The sequence below is a fragment of the Scardinius erythrophthalmus genome (genome assembly GCF_964197995.2).
Source record: "Scardinius erythrophthalmus genome assembly, chromosome: 1".
Lineage (NCBI taxonomy): Eukaryota > Metazoa > Chordata > Actinopteri > Cypriniformes > Leuciscidae > Scardinius > Scardinius erythrophthalmus.
Genome location: NC_138221.1, coordinates 53188891 through 53204037, shown reverse-complemented (window position 1 = coordinate 53204037; position 15147 = coordinate 53188891). Strand labels below are relative to the sequence as shown.

The window sequence follows — 15147 nt, the reverse complement described above, 5'->3', positions numbered from 1 at the left end:
ATGAAAATACAATTATTAAGCACATTATAGATATGCTTATAAATCAAGAATAAAGCATTTATAGCTGTATTTATAAACTTATTAATGTCTATCAATGCTTTATAAATGATTAATTAACTGTTTACTAATGCTTAGCTAATGATTAATAGCGTGCAGTTATTATAAAGTGTTACCTTGCGTTTTATTGTACGCTAGGTGAAAATTCTTCATCTAAATCACAGAAACGTTTTAGAGCACCTTTACTGAACAACCTGCATGATTTTATGTTAGTAGCACAGGGCAAATAACGTAAAGTTATGGATTTGTTCGAAAAATGTATTTACCTCTTGATGGAAATAACATGACAACATTTATTTCCATCAAGAGGTGCATCAATTTTTGGTCAAGATCTTGCAATGAAAATGCATGGACATGACGTGTCTTCCTACATGCTTGTTCAAGGAATGTAAAGCTACACACTTCATCTATTAGAGTTAGAAGAACTGTTTCCAAACATATAACATGCTAGAATCATAATAATCACGGCAATAACGATCTAATCATAGACTCTTAAGTATTAGCCTATTTATTTTTTATTTAATTGGACGGGCAGTGTATATGCATTACCGGTCAAAAATTAGAAGCCAGTAAGATTTTGCTCTTATGAGATCTCTTATGCTCATCAAGGCTGCATTTATTTGAACAAAAATACAGTAAAAACAGTAATATTGTGAAATTTTAAATAACTGTTTTCTATTTTAATGTATATGTAGTCTATGTGTATGTGAAATGTTAATGTAATTTATTCCTGTGACGTCAAAGCTGAATTTTCAGCATCATCACTCCAGTCTTCAGTGTCTTAGCAACATGCTAATCAAACTATATTGAAATCAACTTTGAGAAGAGTCCCACAGGTGCAGCAAATAACTGGTCCCTCTGTGTGCACTTATGAGGTTCCATCTCTGTTAGAATACTATGTAGGCAGCTCACAAGGTTTTGGAACAGATCCAATATGTTAATTTTGTGGCTCAATAAATCCTAGTACTGCATTGTGTTATTTTTAATAGTAAACAACCAAAGAGAAATAATAGAGCAATTTGTGCCTGCTGTGCCTAAAGTACTTTAAAGAATATCCATGACAATGCATAATTATAACAGCAAACAGCGATAAACATCACCTGCGTACTGCTCAGCAAGGTGTTTACTCATTGAACTAAAAGGTGAACAGTGCATTAAACTATTCTCATTTTAGAAATTAGCAGCAGAATAAATAACAGGAAATGATGAGCGGTGAACATGCCATGAAATGAGTTCGCGCGCTGTTGATCTATTGTACATAATAGATGGATTAATGGAGAGATGCATACTCTCTTTGCCCTTCTCTTTGTTCCGTAACATGAGCAGTTGTTGTTCCAGTCTCTGCTTCTCCATCTCTTCGTGACGCTGCTGTTCCAGCTTCCTCTTCTGCTCCAGCTCCTGTTGACGCTTTGCTGCAAGGATCTCCTGCTGTTGCTGTTCAGGAAGAAAACCAGAGTCAAGAATCAGAGCTCAAGGAGGTGATGTGTACCGAGAGGACAGCAAGGGTCATACCTTAAGATGCTCCTGCAGCTGCACTTCATGTTGGCGTGTCAAAACCTCGTGCTGCTTCTGGAACTCGGCGAACAGCAGCTGCTTCTGGAGCTCTTGCTGTTGTTTGAGTAAGAGCAGCTCGTGCTGAAGCTGTTTTTCTCTCATCGCCGGGTCCACCGTGCTTAGTGCGCTCAGACGCGGGTCTGTACGCAGGTCCACCGGCCCTCCGCTACCTCCGCCCTGATCTCCTCCACCTCCCACCGGGCTCTGCATCCCAGATGGTAACAAAGTCTTCACATCCACGGCTGGAAAGAGAGCGATACATTAAATTAAAGAGTCATCTAACTGCCATTAGAATTATGATAACCTGTTAAACCTAACAACTGAAGCTTACATTTTACACACACGCACGCGCACACACACACACACACCTGTTGCATTTGTATTTTATAATGGGTCACCTCTGCCTGGGTTCAAACATGTTCCCTTAACCTCTATGCTAGTAGCACTTAAAATAGCAAGTTGACACATAAACATACAATATGTTTAGAGCACACAGTTACATAAGCAAAGGCCATGGGTGCATTTGAAATTGAGAGGGTACTCTGTGGTTCATGTATGCTGTTGTCTGTAAATGCAGGGCTGACATTTGTCTGTGTCTGCCAATGTTACCGTAATCAGGTGTAATCAAGCTCAAATGTTGACAGGCTAGTTGACGTTGCCGTATTTTGTATCACAAGCCTGTTGGGAATTTATCCAACTAAGCTCAGACCAGTTTTATCAGGGAAGGGCAGCACAGAAAATTTTATGTAAAAGGGCGACAGCTTCTTTTTAGATCATTAGAAAAAAAGTAACAGCCAAGACCTTCCTTATGGTAGGGCACTGTACTGCTAAAGAGAGCATGTGGTTATATAACCTAGAGGGGAAACCAAGGTGATGCCCTGAGGCTCGTCCTAAAAATCAGCCCAACCAGTCACTTTCTCTCTCCATTTCTGCTATTTCCAATAGTACCACTACAGAAGAATACTGAGCTTCCCAAAGCTTCTGAGCAAGTTTTTTGCACAACTGATGTACTAAAAAAAGGCCTTGGAAAACCCAACATTCATGATTTTGTTTGTGTTGTACTTTTTTTCCTCCATCAAATACTCTTTTTATTTTCACTGCAGTTAGGTGGCATTAATGAGTTGCCATGGGGATAGCGATGTGTTTCCAGGCTCTTGTGCACATTAGCCTGATATCTCTACAAAGGCATTCAGTCATTCAATCTCACCAATTAAAGGTGACCAGGTCATAGCAGCTTCCAAACATTAGTCCGAATCAAAGTACTCAACTTCAACGGCATTGGGGAACAAAAGGAATTGAACTTGCCCCTTACTTTAAGACCAGATTTAAGGTTTTCTGTGGCATATTATGGTTGGATTATGAGTAAGGAAAGCTCTTAGGCTGCAATTTAATTCTTAAATTATATTACACATAAAAGTATTACAAAAAAAAAAAAATTTTTTTTACAAATACTGAATTTTTTCAGAATTCTCTGATGAATAAAAAGTTCAAAAGAACAGCTTTTATTTAAAATAGAAACCTATTGTAACAAATGTCTTCACTATCACTTTTGATTAACGCATCCTTGCTGAATAAAAGTATTAATTTCTTTAAAAAAAAAAAAAACTACAGTATTAATTTCTATTCCCAATGATAAATAAAATATAAATAATAATAATCAAATTGGTGCCTGCACTGAAATGTTGGTATTGCATTCTTGTAGCTCATACAGTAGAGCATGGCACAAGCAACAAAGCCATGGGTTAGAAAAAAATATATACATGTGTATAAAAGCATCTGACAAATCAATGCATAAATGTAAATACAATGGGACAGACAAGTTAGCATCTAGGATAATTCATTATCTTCAAGGGCGGCATCGTCATCACATTTATTACCATTTTTTTTTAAATAACTGAAAAATAACCAATTTTGGAAAAAGCATGCATACTTCACAGAATACAACACCACCTGGACATGCCTGGCATACTTCTTTCATCAAACTATGAAAAGCACTTTAAATCCTTGCATTGTTGTATACTAATAAACCAAGTTTTTAATGCTGAAAATTGGCACATCACTTAATCGAAACAGGCAGTATGAAGTAGTATAAAGTTATAGAGTCTTTGTGGTGTCCTTGAATCTGCAGAGACCTCGAGTGTGAGGTAGGATACCACTACACGGGGGCCACTCACAGCTGAGAACACATAAACTCGCATGTCACTCAGCCTCTACCGTGGGCCGGGTTGCCCTCCCAGCATCGGCTAAAGTTTACCAACATGATAATGATCCGGTTTCTTTTGCTGGATGCCTGGCGGAAGCGTTCGGCTTACATGAAAATCAGATTACTCCCCCTTCATCAGTCAAGGGCTAAAAATATCATTCCTCGTGCCCTCGGGCCGACTGACTGTGTCAAGCCATTGATGTCAGAGCATGACCAGCCGAGGTCGCCAGGGCTGCCGCTACTGTTCTGAACAGACGAGCTTAGCATAGATTTCCCAAGATACCCTCGGTCTTCCAGGAGATGAACAGGTATGATTCCCATGTGTGAAATTCAGTGTGGTCTGCAACAAATGGCCCAAAACCTTAGTTAATGAAGCAGCCTGTGCAAAAATGGTAAGATTATGGGTGAATTCCATGTTAAAAGACTGTGAATTATGAAATAATAATAAGGCTATAAATTATAGATAGACTAATGTGTTGTCTTCATGGGCTGCAAAAACAAGCATACTGTGAGAACACTGTAGTCTGATTCACAAAAGAATGACTCTGAGTAGGGATGTGTGAGACTAGTCAACCAGTCAACTATAGTGCTGCTGCTGCTAGTCAACATAAAACTAGCATATAACAATTAAGCTTGCTAATAGGCTTGTTATACTACCTGTTATGAGGGACAACAATACCCGACAACAATACCTTGACATGGTGACTTTTGTTGGCTAACATTTATTTGAGGAATTCTGTTCATAACAGGCTTTTGAGTTTGTACTTGGTCCTGCACCGCCTTCTGATTCAGTTTATTCTAATAAATGTTTACATTGGTTAACGTTGATTGAATGCTTAGGTTTAATGTTCATTGTAATCAATGAACATAATGCAAGGCAGGCACATCACATGTATACAACTTATTTTTCAGCGGCATTCAGTATGGGTTTTCACTATTTGATCCATAGATGTTAGGCTATTTTTGAAAGGATAATTATTTTGACTTCAATTTTAATGTTAATGAAATTAGTCATGGCGCACATCCCTACTTATAAGCCAGTTATTTAAATGAATCACTCAAATAGACTCAAGTTAGCGTGTGTGAATTAGTCTAACAAATGTAATTGTCTCCTCACTGCATATACTGCCTTTTGTATCTTTAACTCAAATTTATTTCATGTCATTGTTTGCTGATAGTTCCAGAGTGTACAAAAGCAATCGTAAAAAAAAGAATGAACATATGACTGTACCTACCTATGATTGTGAAACTTCCCTTAAGACTTTCTAAATATGTAAAGGAATTCAAATGAAGCTCTATTAATATTGAAACTTGGTTACAGCCATTAAATGTTTTGTTAACATGTTTGTTCACAGTCTACCAGCAGCACCACAGATAAGTAATCTGTCCAAACACAACATCTATGTGAAGGACTCCCCATCCCTAAGGAAAACTCCTTTGAGGTGATAATTAGCAAGTACAGAGACTATTAAAGACAGCCTTCCTATCAACACTTTCCTGTCCAACACAAGACAATGGCAATTCCGTCACAGCTAATGTCTATCCTTTTTCAAACTTCTCGTCCATTTGAAAAATCACCCGCCTCCAAATTGGTAGTTACTCATTAAGGACCTGTTTTTAAGTTGAAAGGAAGAAATGAAAAACGCATGAAGGACAAAAATAGAAAAGGGGGAGGTACTCTGGGACTGGAGTCTTCGAGGAAGTCCTCAGTGAGGAGGTTGGGCAGACTAAAGGGGGTTTCCAGGAAATTTCCCTCAGAGAGCTCTGACCAAAGTGGAGTCTCGACTGATTACTGCAGTGCCCACACATATAGTGCACATATACACAAACTAGCAGACTGATTAAAACAGAATCAAGCATGAATGTTGTGTACTGTACAAGACTATAATTAGGCCTTAAAAAGATAAAGTTACTGAGACTTCTTGTCCCTTGTTGAAAAATATAACTTTTTCAAATGGGAAAGGAAAAATAAACTAAATGTAAGATATGGAAATCTGCTTCTTGAGTAAATGTAACATTTTTAAGGATGTTTAGTACTTTTATAGAAAGCCACACAACAAAAATTAAAGGTACACAGTGTTTAAGTATTTTATTAGCTTAAATCAATGTCTTTATTCATATATATGTCCTCATTGGTGTAAAATGATCTCTGCCAATGATCTGACTTATCCTCGTAAGCGAAGAATTTCTTATCTTTATTTACATTGGACGGGTAAGTCCAAGGAGGCTTTCATGTTGTTCCGCCATTTTGAAAAACTATAATAGCAAAGAGGGACAAAAAGCACTAGCCTACCACAACGCGTTTTCGTTCAGAGCCAGCGTCACGTGACTGAAACAAGCTGAAATGTACAAGGAGATCAGTGAGAGGTGCTTGTCACTGCCCCGGCAAATTTGAAAGGCTGCACTGCACGGTACTTCACAATGCAGGATCATACTTATGCCGAGCCCCAGGAGAATGAATCCTCGTCGCAAAATAAGCAAAAAATGTAATTTAAAAGGAAACATGACCAGCGAATTCAAAAAATGACAGTAAATATCGGGATAGCTTTTCCAAGGTGGAAAGCGCTAATGAAGGAGAAAAACTTTGAAAGGGACGCTGAAGTTGCCTGCTTTCTTCTCAACAGGTAAGTCAATATTACGGTCTAATTTACAAGATTTTTTTCATTGCTTGGTTGTGTAATTCATTATATAGGCAGCATAACATTAGAACATGTATAGTTAACTCGATGAAGTGCTATTGGAAGACATGTTGTCATAGCTTCTTGGTACAGAACACCTACCGTAGTTGCAACACGCATTTAAAAAAGCGAGGCGCTATAGAGCACTATTCGTTTGAATGCAAAATACAATTTCACCACTAGATGGGAGAAATTCCTACACAGTGTACCTTTAATATCCATCGTTATATTAAAGTTCTGGACAATATAAGCCAAGAATTATATACTTTAAATGCAATACAAGTGAATTAAGGCATCACAGCAATGTATGAAAAATTAATATTCATTGAGATTTTTTATAATTCCCATAAATCAAAAGCAGTCTCTTGAAACGAGCTGATTCAGATTCCCCTACAATGACATTATTGTAGGGAAAAACCACGCCCACAGCTGGTGACGATCTGCCCTATTAGCATAGACACAGCCCTGAGTGAAAAGCACAGAGTCCGCCATTTCTGTGTCCTCGCTGTAGCAGCTGGAGAGGTACAATGTCTGTGCCAAAGAGGTATTGGAAGTGTTGTGGTTTGGGATGTATCAATGCACATAAGATTCTCCATAGACTCCCGCCATCTGAGTCATTGAGGACAACATAGTTAAATTTCATTTTCAAAGGAAATGTCCCAAAGAAAATCACTAAAGTCTGACACGTTTGCACCAATCATTTTGTGCCGGACTGCTTCACAAAGTGAGTCTTTTCAAAGCTGGACCATAGTCGGCTCAATAAATGTTACATGCGCTCTGAAGAGAAAATACATTTAAACAAACAGGCTCCAGTCCAGGATGGTCAATCATTCATTTGCGAGTCTGCTTAAACTGGCGCATCCGTCTTTTCACCTTTATTACAATACAGTACGTAACACAAATGCAATAGCATATCATAAAAGCAAGATGACAACATAAGTTATAACCATAATTAAACTAAACTGGTCCGTTCTATCTCCATGCAGCATATATTCACTGGCTCTGTAGGCATTTTACAACCGTTCCCAAACGAGCACCTGTACAGCGATTTATAGATCATCATGATGGAACGTGCTAATCGATTACTTGAAGATAGTTAACTCCACATCAACTTTTTCATCAATTAACCATTCAGAAACATCCTGTTGCATTCTACATGTTGTCACTTCTTCTTGAGTCTCTCCATCATTGTCAGACTTCGGTTCGAACATATAAGGCTAAACTCCGCTACTGACAGTTTCTGACATTTTCAGTACGTGAGATTGTCCTGTTTTTGTTGTAGCCGGTATGCTGGATCATGAGCTCTTGAAGCTCCGCCCTCTTCTTGAAAGGAGTCCGGAAGCACCAGCTCATTTGCATTTAAAGGGACACACACAAGAAGTGGCAATTTTAACATTATACGAAAAATCACAAAAAATTATCTGTGGGCTATTTTCAGCTAAAACTTCACATACACACTCTGAGGACATCAGAGACTTATTTTACATCTTGTAAAAATGCCCATCTCGTTTGATGAAAGGAAAGGTAATCTAAATGTAAAATGAACATAAAAATAAACAAAAAGATAGTTCATTTTGGCTGAAATTGTACCAATATACCAATACGTTTTGCACACATACATGTACATCTATATATGAACATCTTTCCATGTTGTTCAGAGTTTTTCCAGGTGATGAATAAATGAGGACAGTGGTGAGCTTGTCTCAAGGGGAAGGCCTTAAAAAGCAAAAAAAAAAAAAAAACATTTCTGCTGAGGCACTTACGATGTATTAAAAACGAGGTAAGGGCATTGTAACCTGACAGGATGGAAATAGAAGAGTGAGAGAGAGAGAGGTACCTCCTCATTAAAAATAAAAGAAGGTGTTGCATAAGCTATGGGTGAGGTTGGGTGAGTGAGAGAGAAGGGGAAAGGAACAAGATACGACAGACAGAGTAAAACTGGGTGATGTTATTTGGATAAAAAGCCAAGGAGGACTAATCAATGGAGTGTCTGGAAGAGGGCCAGAGAATGCTTGAGTAGCCAGATTTACCTTTCATCAGATTAAATCGTACTCCATGGATTATGCTAATCGCCTGGTGAAAGGACTAGAAATAGCTTCCTCTCACTCCGTGTCATGGCATCATGGTGCAAGTGTGTGTTTGTATATGTGTGTGTTTATTTACACTTGATCCCCTTATTGCAGCAGTTAGCTTAGTTTGTTTAAAAGCAGCCAAGCAATTGTTAATCACAATTCCCAACACAGTTAGGTTTGAATTTGACAAATAAGACTAGAGCACACAGGATTGTTTTTTAATTGTAACACCCTAGACCAGGGGTATTCAATTAAAGTTCCAAGAGGTCCGATCTCTATATTTCCTTGGTCCGGACAATGCTTTTTTGGATCAGTACATTTCAATCGGGGCAGCCATAGTACTTTGTAAAAGAAAAAATATACCTAAACATTTAAAATGGTCATCCAAGATGTAAATCTTGGGCCCCGAGAGCTAAAGCAGTCATGTCTAAGAACTTGTATCAAAAATGTACCCAAAAAAGTAAATATTTCTGTAAACGCGATATGAATATAAAAAGGTAAGATTTTATATATGTATATACATACATATATAAAACATTTTTAAATGCTTCTTTACTTGTTGGCTATTCCTCATGTAATGGAGGATCTGTGCAGGTGAAAAGTTCTGCAGACAAAAGCTTTGATTGCCTATTTCCTCTAATCACTTTCCTGCACCTTCATACACAGCTCTGTGCTTCCACAACAACAGAAAACAATCATCTAGAGAGACCCAAGCTTGCAATAGTTGGCCCATGGGAAGATGTTTATCACAATATGGAATTCTCTTTGGTCCAAAAAAAAGAAAAGAAAAGAAAAGAAGAAATGTTAAAAAGAAACCATGATGCTTTCCCCCCTCGTCTACTGTAAGTATTAAAAAAACTTCCCCATTTCCACCATAGCAGGGGGTCTTTCCTGGCTTCAAACTCCTTCCCCTTTGTCTTTCCCGCTTTCCTCTACACCTTCACCTCCTCCTCATCCTTCCCGGCCCCCGTTCTCCCCTTCACTCCCAGAAGAGATTAAACACAAGCAGCGACAGAACACAGTCTGCCTGCGAAAAGCGCAGTTATAAATAGCCCTGGATTAATAATGCTCTGGGGGGAGTGGAGGGGAGCGAGGGGGGGATGGGGGGCATGCTGCGCTTTTAAAAGTGCGCAAATCTATTTTAGGACACTACATTGCCAGGCGGCTGTGCTTCTCTCTTTCTCTCTCTCGCTGTTCCCTCCCTCCCATCTCGGATCGGCATTACAGACGTCTGAGATGACTGCAGCATGTAGTTTCTTTGCAGAAACCTGAGGACCCTCATGAAAAGCATGTTGTTAGCCTCTCAATATGTCATAAAAGATCTGCCCAATGACTCCAAGCAAGGACAATCCATAGATGTGACCCGATGTGCTGTGATCTAAACCAGCACCTAACCAGAAAATAATCTGACAATGAGTTACACAATCTAGCTGAAGCATTGAAACATTTTTAAGTATAACTTTCCATCGGAAAACAGTGTTTAAATTGACATCTAACCGCTATATCCTCAGGGACGATATCCCTCATGGCAGCAACAACCTAACGCTCTCCTCTCCTCTCTCCCGAAGGGCTTTCCTTTTGTTTTCAGAGCTCAGTTGAAAGAGAAACTTACAGCTGACACAATTTGCTGACACCATTTCCTGCTTTCATTCCAGCCAGGGGAGCTTTATTTTAGCAGTTAGTCCAAAGCCCTGTTGTGCAGAGACAAAGAGAGACGTTGACAAAGAGGAATAGACATATAGAGAAAGAAAAAGAGTACGGATGCTCTGATATCGATACGTAAAAAATACTAATTCAAGTTGCATGTGATTATTGTGTGACAAGAAAAAAAAACAAAAAAGTATTATAATATATATATTGTGTGTGTGTGTGTGTGTGTGTGTGTGTGTGTGTGTGTGTGTGTGTGTGTGTGTGTGTGTGTGTGTGTGTGTGTGTGTGTGTGTGTGTGTGTGTGTGTGTGTGTGTGTGTGTGTGTGTGTGTGTGTGTGTGTGTGTATACAAAAGTATTGGGACAACAGACCATTACACCAACAGGGAGATTGCATTCTCAATACAGACATTAATATGGAGCTGGTCCTCCCTTTGCCGCTATAACAGCTTCCATTCTTCTGGGAAGGCTTTCCACAAAATTTTGCCGTGTTTCTGTGGGAATTTTCGCCCATTCAACCAGTGTGAGGTCTTTGTGAGGTCAGGCACTAATGTTGGACTAGAAGGCCTGGCTCGCAATCTATGTTCCAGTTCATCGCAAAGGTGTTTGATGGGGGCTCTATGCGGGCTAGTCAAGTTCTCCCAAACCAAACTCATCCAACCATGTCTTTATGAACCTTGCTTTGTGCACTGGGGCACTGCATGCTGGAACAGAAAAGGGCCTTCCCCAAACTGTTCCCACAAAGTTGGAAGCTTAGCTTTGTTCAAAATGCTTTTGTATGCTAAAGCATTAAGATTTCCCTTGAATGGAAGCCCCATACCATAGTTATTTTAATAGTAAAGACTTTATTCTTCAATGTCACATGATCCTTTAGAAATCTAATTGCTGCTCAAGAAACATTTCTTATTAATATTAATGTTGAAAACAGTTGTGTTTCTTAATATTTATGTGGAAACTGCTAAACATTGTATTCAGGATTCAGGGGCCGGATTCACGAAAATCTTCTCAAGAAATAAATTAAGAAAATTCTCAAGATAAATTGAGAAAAAATCAAGATTTTTGTAAGAATGTTACAAAGAATCTTCTTAAAAAAAAAAAAAAACTTAAATTACCAGCAAAAATGTTATATTATAATATACTATGTGTTTTTCAATTATAATATTGTTTTTTGTTTATATATACATATAAATACAAACATACACATACACATATATCTATATATATCTATATATATATAAATATATATATATGTGTATATATATATATATGTATATATATATATACACACACACACACACACACACACACACACACACACACACACACATATATATATATATATACACACACACACAAGAGAGATAGAAAAAGGACACTAAGTGAGCAAGAGAAGCTAAGGACGCTGTGGTAGGACCTCAAGGACAGACATTAATAAATGTGCCTGCACTTCCCTCTGTTCTGCAGAAGCATCTCTGTTGGTAAGCTTTGGGACACAGCAGTGAATTATGGGATGTGTTTCCCCAGCACAGAAACAAACTAGGGGCTTTGTCTATTTTTCGTCTTTTCTATTTTTCTTACTTTCTAACCCAATACCTAAACTTAACAACTACCTTACTAACTATTAACGGTACAATATGTAGTTTTTCGCCGCTAGGGGTCGTTAACCTCTTCAAAGCAATAACAAAGGTTGATGATGCAGTGAATGAGCGTGGAATCATGGAACTTGTCGTCATGCTGATGTATCGAATAATGTTTATGAATGAGTGAATACATTCATGTATTTTAACATGACTGTGGTATGAAGCAGGGCGCGATTGCTAATGAGAGACAGATATCAGCGCCTCACGCGAGTCCCGCGGATATAAAGGAATGAGGTTTCACTTGGTCCACACTATCATACTGCATTTGAGTGTGTTGAAAGTTATGTTATTCTATGTTTTAGTTTATCTGTATGAGCAGTAAGATAGATCAACATAAGAACAACATACTGATCATATTCTAACATTTCATCATGTTGAGCTATATAACATTAATTCATTTTATTACATGGCTTGGTTGAATTCTAATGTAGAATGCGGTCTGTTATTTCTTGATAACAGACCGCTGCGAAGTATAACACACCGTTGCCATGAAAAACAGAGCGTTGCTATGGACGCAGGATTCTAACCGTAGAGACGGAACAGACTATTTTCTTTAGCGGAAGCAATACAATCATTTTTAAATCAATAAACTCCTTTTTAAATAAATATTTTGTGTCAAATTATTGATTTATTTGGATCAGGACCCCGACGCGAAGCGACTGCTCAAACATAGATACAGATCCATTTTGTTTCTCTTGCCTTTTGCCAAATGACCCATGACTGTAAATTCCTGATATCTTTTAATATCCTTTACTGGAAATAGTTTCATAAGAAAAAGAATAACCTTTCTTTGACACATGCCATCCAAACCCCTCAGGAGATCTGTAGAGTAGAGGCTGATATACAAATCGAAGTTTGTCACGAAGCTCTTGGCATCTCGAAAACACCACACCGATATTGATCCTCGTTTTATTTCTCCTTTCATCCCAAAGTCTGCTTGCTATGGTCCATAATGTTTGAAACAACAACAGTGTGAGTGTGCCGCTAGACATTACACCGTTGTCCACGTCTGTTGCCATGGTTACCGTGGCATTACAAGCGGAAAACCAGGGATAACGCAGATATTACATCATTGACAGCCGACAAGTGACGGGCACTATTTAAAATTGTGAATTTCTCTGAATTTACTAATTCTTGGAAACATTTAGGATAATGTAAGTACACAATTGAATGATATATATAACACTGTGCAAGTGGTTTTTGGATATTTTAATACAAAAATCTTACATATTGTACCTTTAATAAGCAGTAATAAGGAGTTTATTAAGGCAAACGTTGTAGTTAATAGTTAGTTAGTAAGAATTGGACCCTAATCTAAAGTGTGACCAATGAACCAGAAATGTGGACAAGTGAAACAGATCGATCATTAACAGTGCACTAGAGTGCACTATATACAGGCTATACGTGATGCATTCACTCTTGAAAGAGCGCAAGAAAGATGGAGCACAAATGAATGGGAAAGACCGCTGCATCTTAAGACAGGCTCTTTTAAAAGAACTATTTTAACTTGACATCGTGCATTAAAATCCCAGCGCTGAGTGATTAACTCCCGTCAAGCCAAGCGCTTAACTACGGTAATCTGCAGGCAGCGCAAAAAGATGGCCTTTGAGGAGTTTTTAATTCAGCAAGTCTTCAGGAACACCTGCCTTTCAATAACATAACACCAAAGCCTATCATTTTCTTGTTAAGAAGAAAACAAGATGTTTAAGATTTGCACTTAGAAACATTCTTACGAACTTCTTAGAATTTATCTCAAGAATTTTCTTAACCTCTTTCTTAAGAAGAAAATAAGAAGAACTTAAGAAGATTTTCGTGAATCAGGCCCCAAGACAGAATGAGGGGAAGAAAAAAAAAATGAAAGAGAAATTTTTGGTGGTTTGCCTTCAAATAAAAGCTGTCAGTGGAAACCACACAGCAATGAGCAAATAATCGCTGTAAGAAAAAGTTGCAATCAATCAATTAGGACTTTAGTGCAAGGGGTGACGTTTTCAGAACCAACAGGGCTGATTACTTTTCCCTTAAATGTACTTCATTTTTATAAATAGTTTGTGGTTTCATATTGATTTTACTGCTTTTTTGACTGAAACGTGTTCTTGCCTCCCTGGAGGAACCATTTATTATTTGAGCTCTTTGGGCGCTCTCTACCATCCCCCTGTTTTAAAGTCTATTTTGCAGAGAGCCCGGTTTACGTCATGGTTATTTTCTTTAGCAACGGTACACCAGCTACGCTTCAGAGAAACGAGCGGGAGAGATGGAAAGGCAGAGAGAGAGAGAGAGAAAACCATGAATATTGCTTTCCAGAAATAGCACACAGCGACGTGCGGTAGGCTGCCCTGTCAAATCGGTTCTGCATCCTCTCCTTGTTAACGGCACATAGATGAACGAGCGTGAGAGAACTAGGAGAGAGAGAGAATCAAATGGAGTTGGTCAGATCCAGCCAATGGTTTGCGACACCGAGACCAAAACTGGAGGAAAAGAAGAGGTGCAGGAAAGCTGGGTGATATTTACATCCTTTGGAAGGACTTCTTGGCAGCTTAAACTTGGGGTTTGAAGCTGGTAAGGGAGAGTTACAAATAGCCAGTGTGATTTATGGGCCCAGGGAACCTCCGATGTCTTGGCAGGCCTAAAGGAGGGGTAGGCTCCCCTCGCCCTGGGAAAACAAGAAACCAGCAGTTCCTTGGTGGAAGCCCAAAAAAAGACAGCAGTAAAAAAGGGAAAGAGAGGGCTTGTGCACCACATGATGTTAGTTCATAATAACTCCTGATCCATAAGACATGCGGACGATGACGTCAATTAAAGTGGATAATGACACTGCTGGAAGTCAACAGCATTTATCAGCTAATGCATGTCGATTTGTTCACGTCATGCTTGCTGAATAGTGCCATTTTTGATTTTAGCCAGAGAACAGTGCTTTTTATTTTTATTGTTGGCCTTTTAATTATTTATAGGACAGCTGAGAGAAGACAGCATATTATGGGAAAAGTGGGGCTAATGTTATCGGGATATGGCGCCAGTTTGAGCACATGCACCAACCGCTAGGCTCAATTTGTATTCCTGTTGCTTTGTGCATGGAAGGTTACTTATAAGGTTTTCACAACTACTTGCATGATGATCATTAAAATTCTATGCTAAAAACATAAAAAAAAGAGTAATAACAAAAGTCAAAAACAAAAATAAAATAAAATGTTTTAAATGAATTTATTCTTACAATATCGCAGGACTTGTCCACACTAATACGTTTTCGTTTGATTGATTACTTTTTCCTCTCTGTTTTGGCCTTTAGTCCACACTGGTT

At 38.5% G+C, this 15147-nt stretch overlaps 1 protein-coding gene across 6 annotated transcripts in view; it reads right to left on the bottom strand.

Annotated features, from left to right (window-relative positions):
• hdac5 (histone deacetylase 5) overlaps positions 1–15147 on the bottom strand; it is a 73884-nt gene that overhangs the window by 23598 nt on the left and 35139 nt on the right. For all 6 annotated transcript variants that reach the window (XM_081378784.1, XM_081378785.1, XM_081378780.1 and 3 more), the window contains 2 exons: positions 1570–1853; positions 1347–1491 (listed from right to left, as the gene is read on the bottom strand). In XM_081378784.1, coding sequence (XP_081234910.1) covers positions 1347–1491; positions 1570–1853 — 429 coding nt within the window. The remainder of the gene's footprint in view (positions 1–1346; positions 1492–1569; positions 1854–15147) is intronic.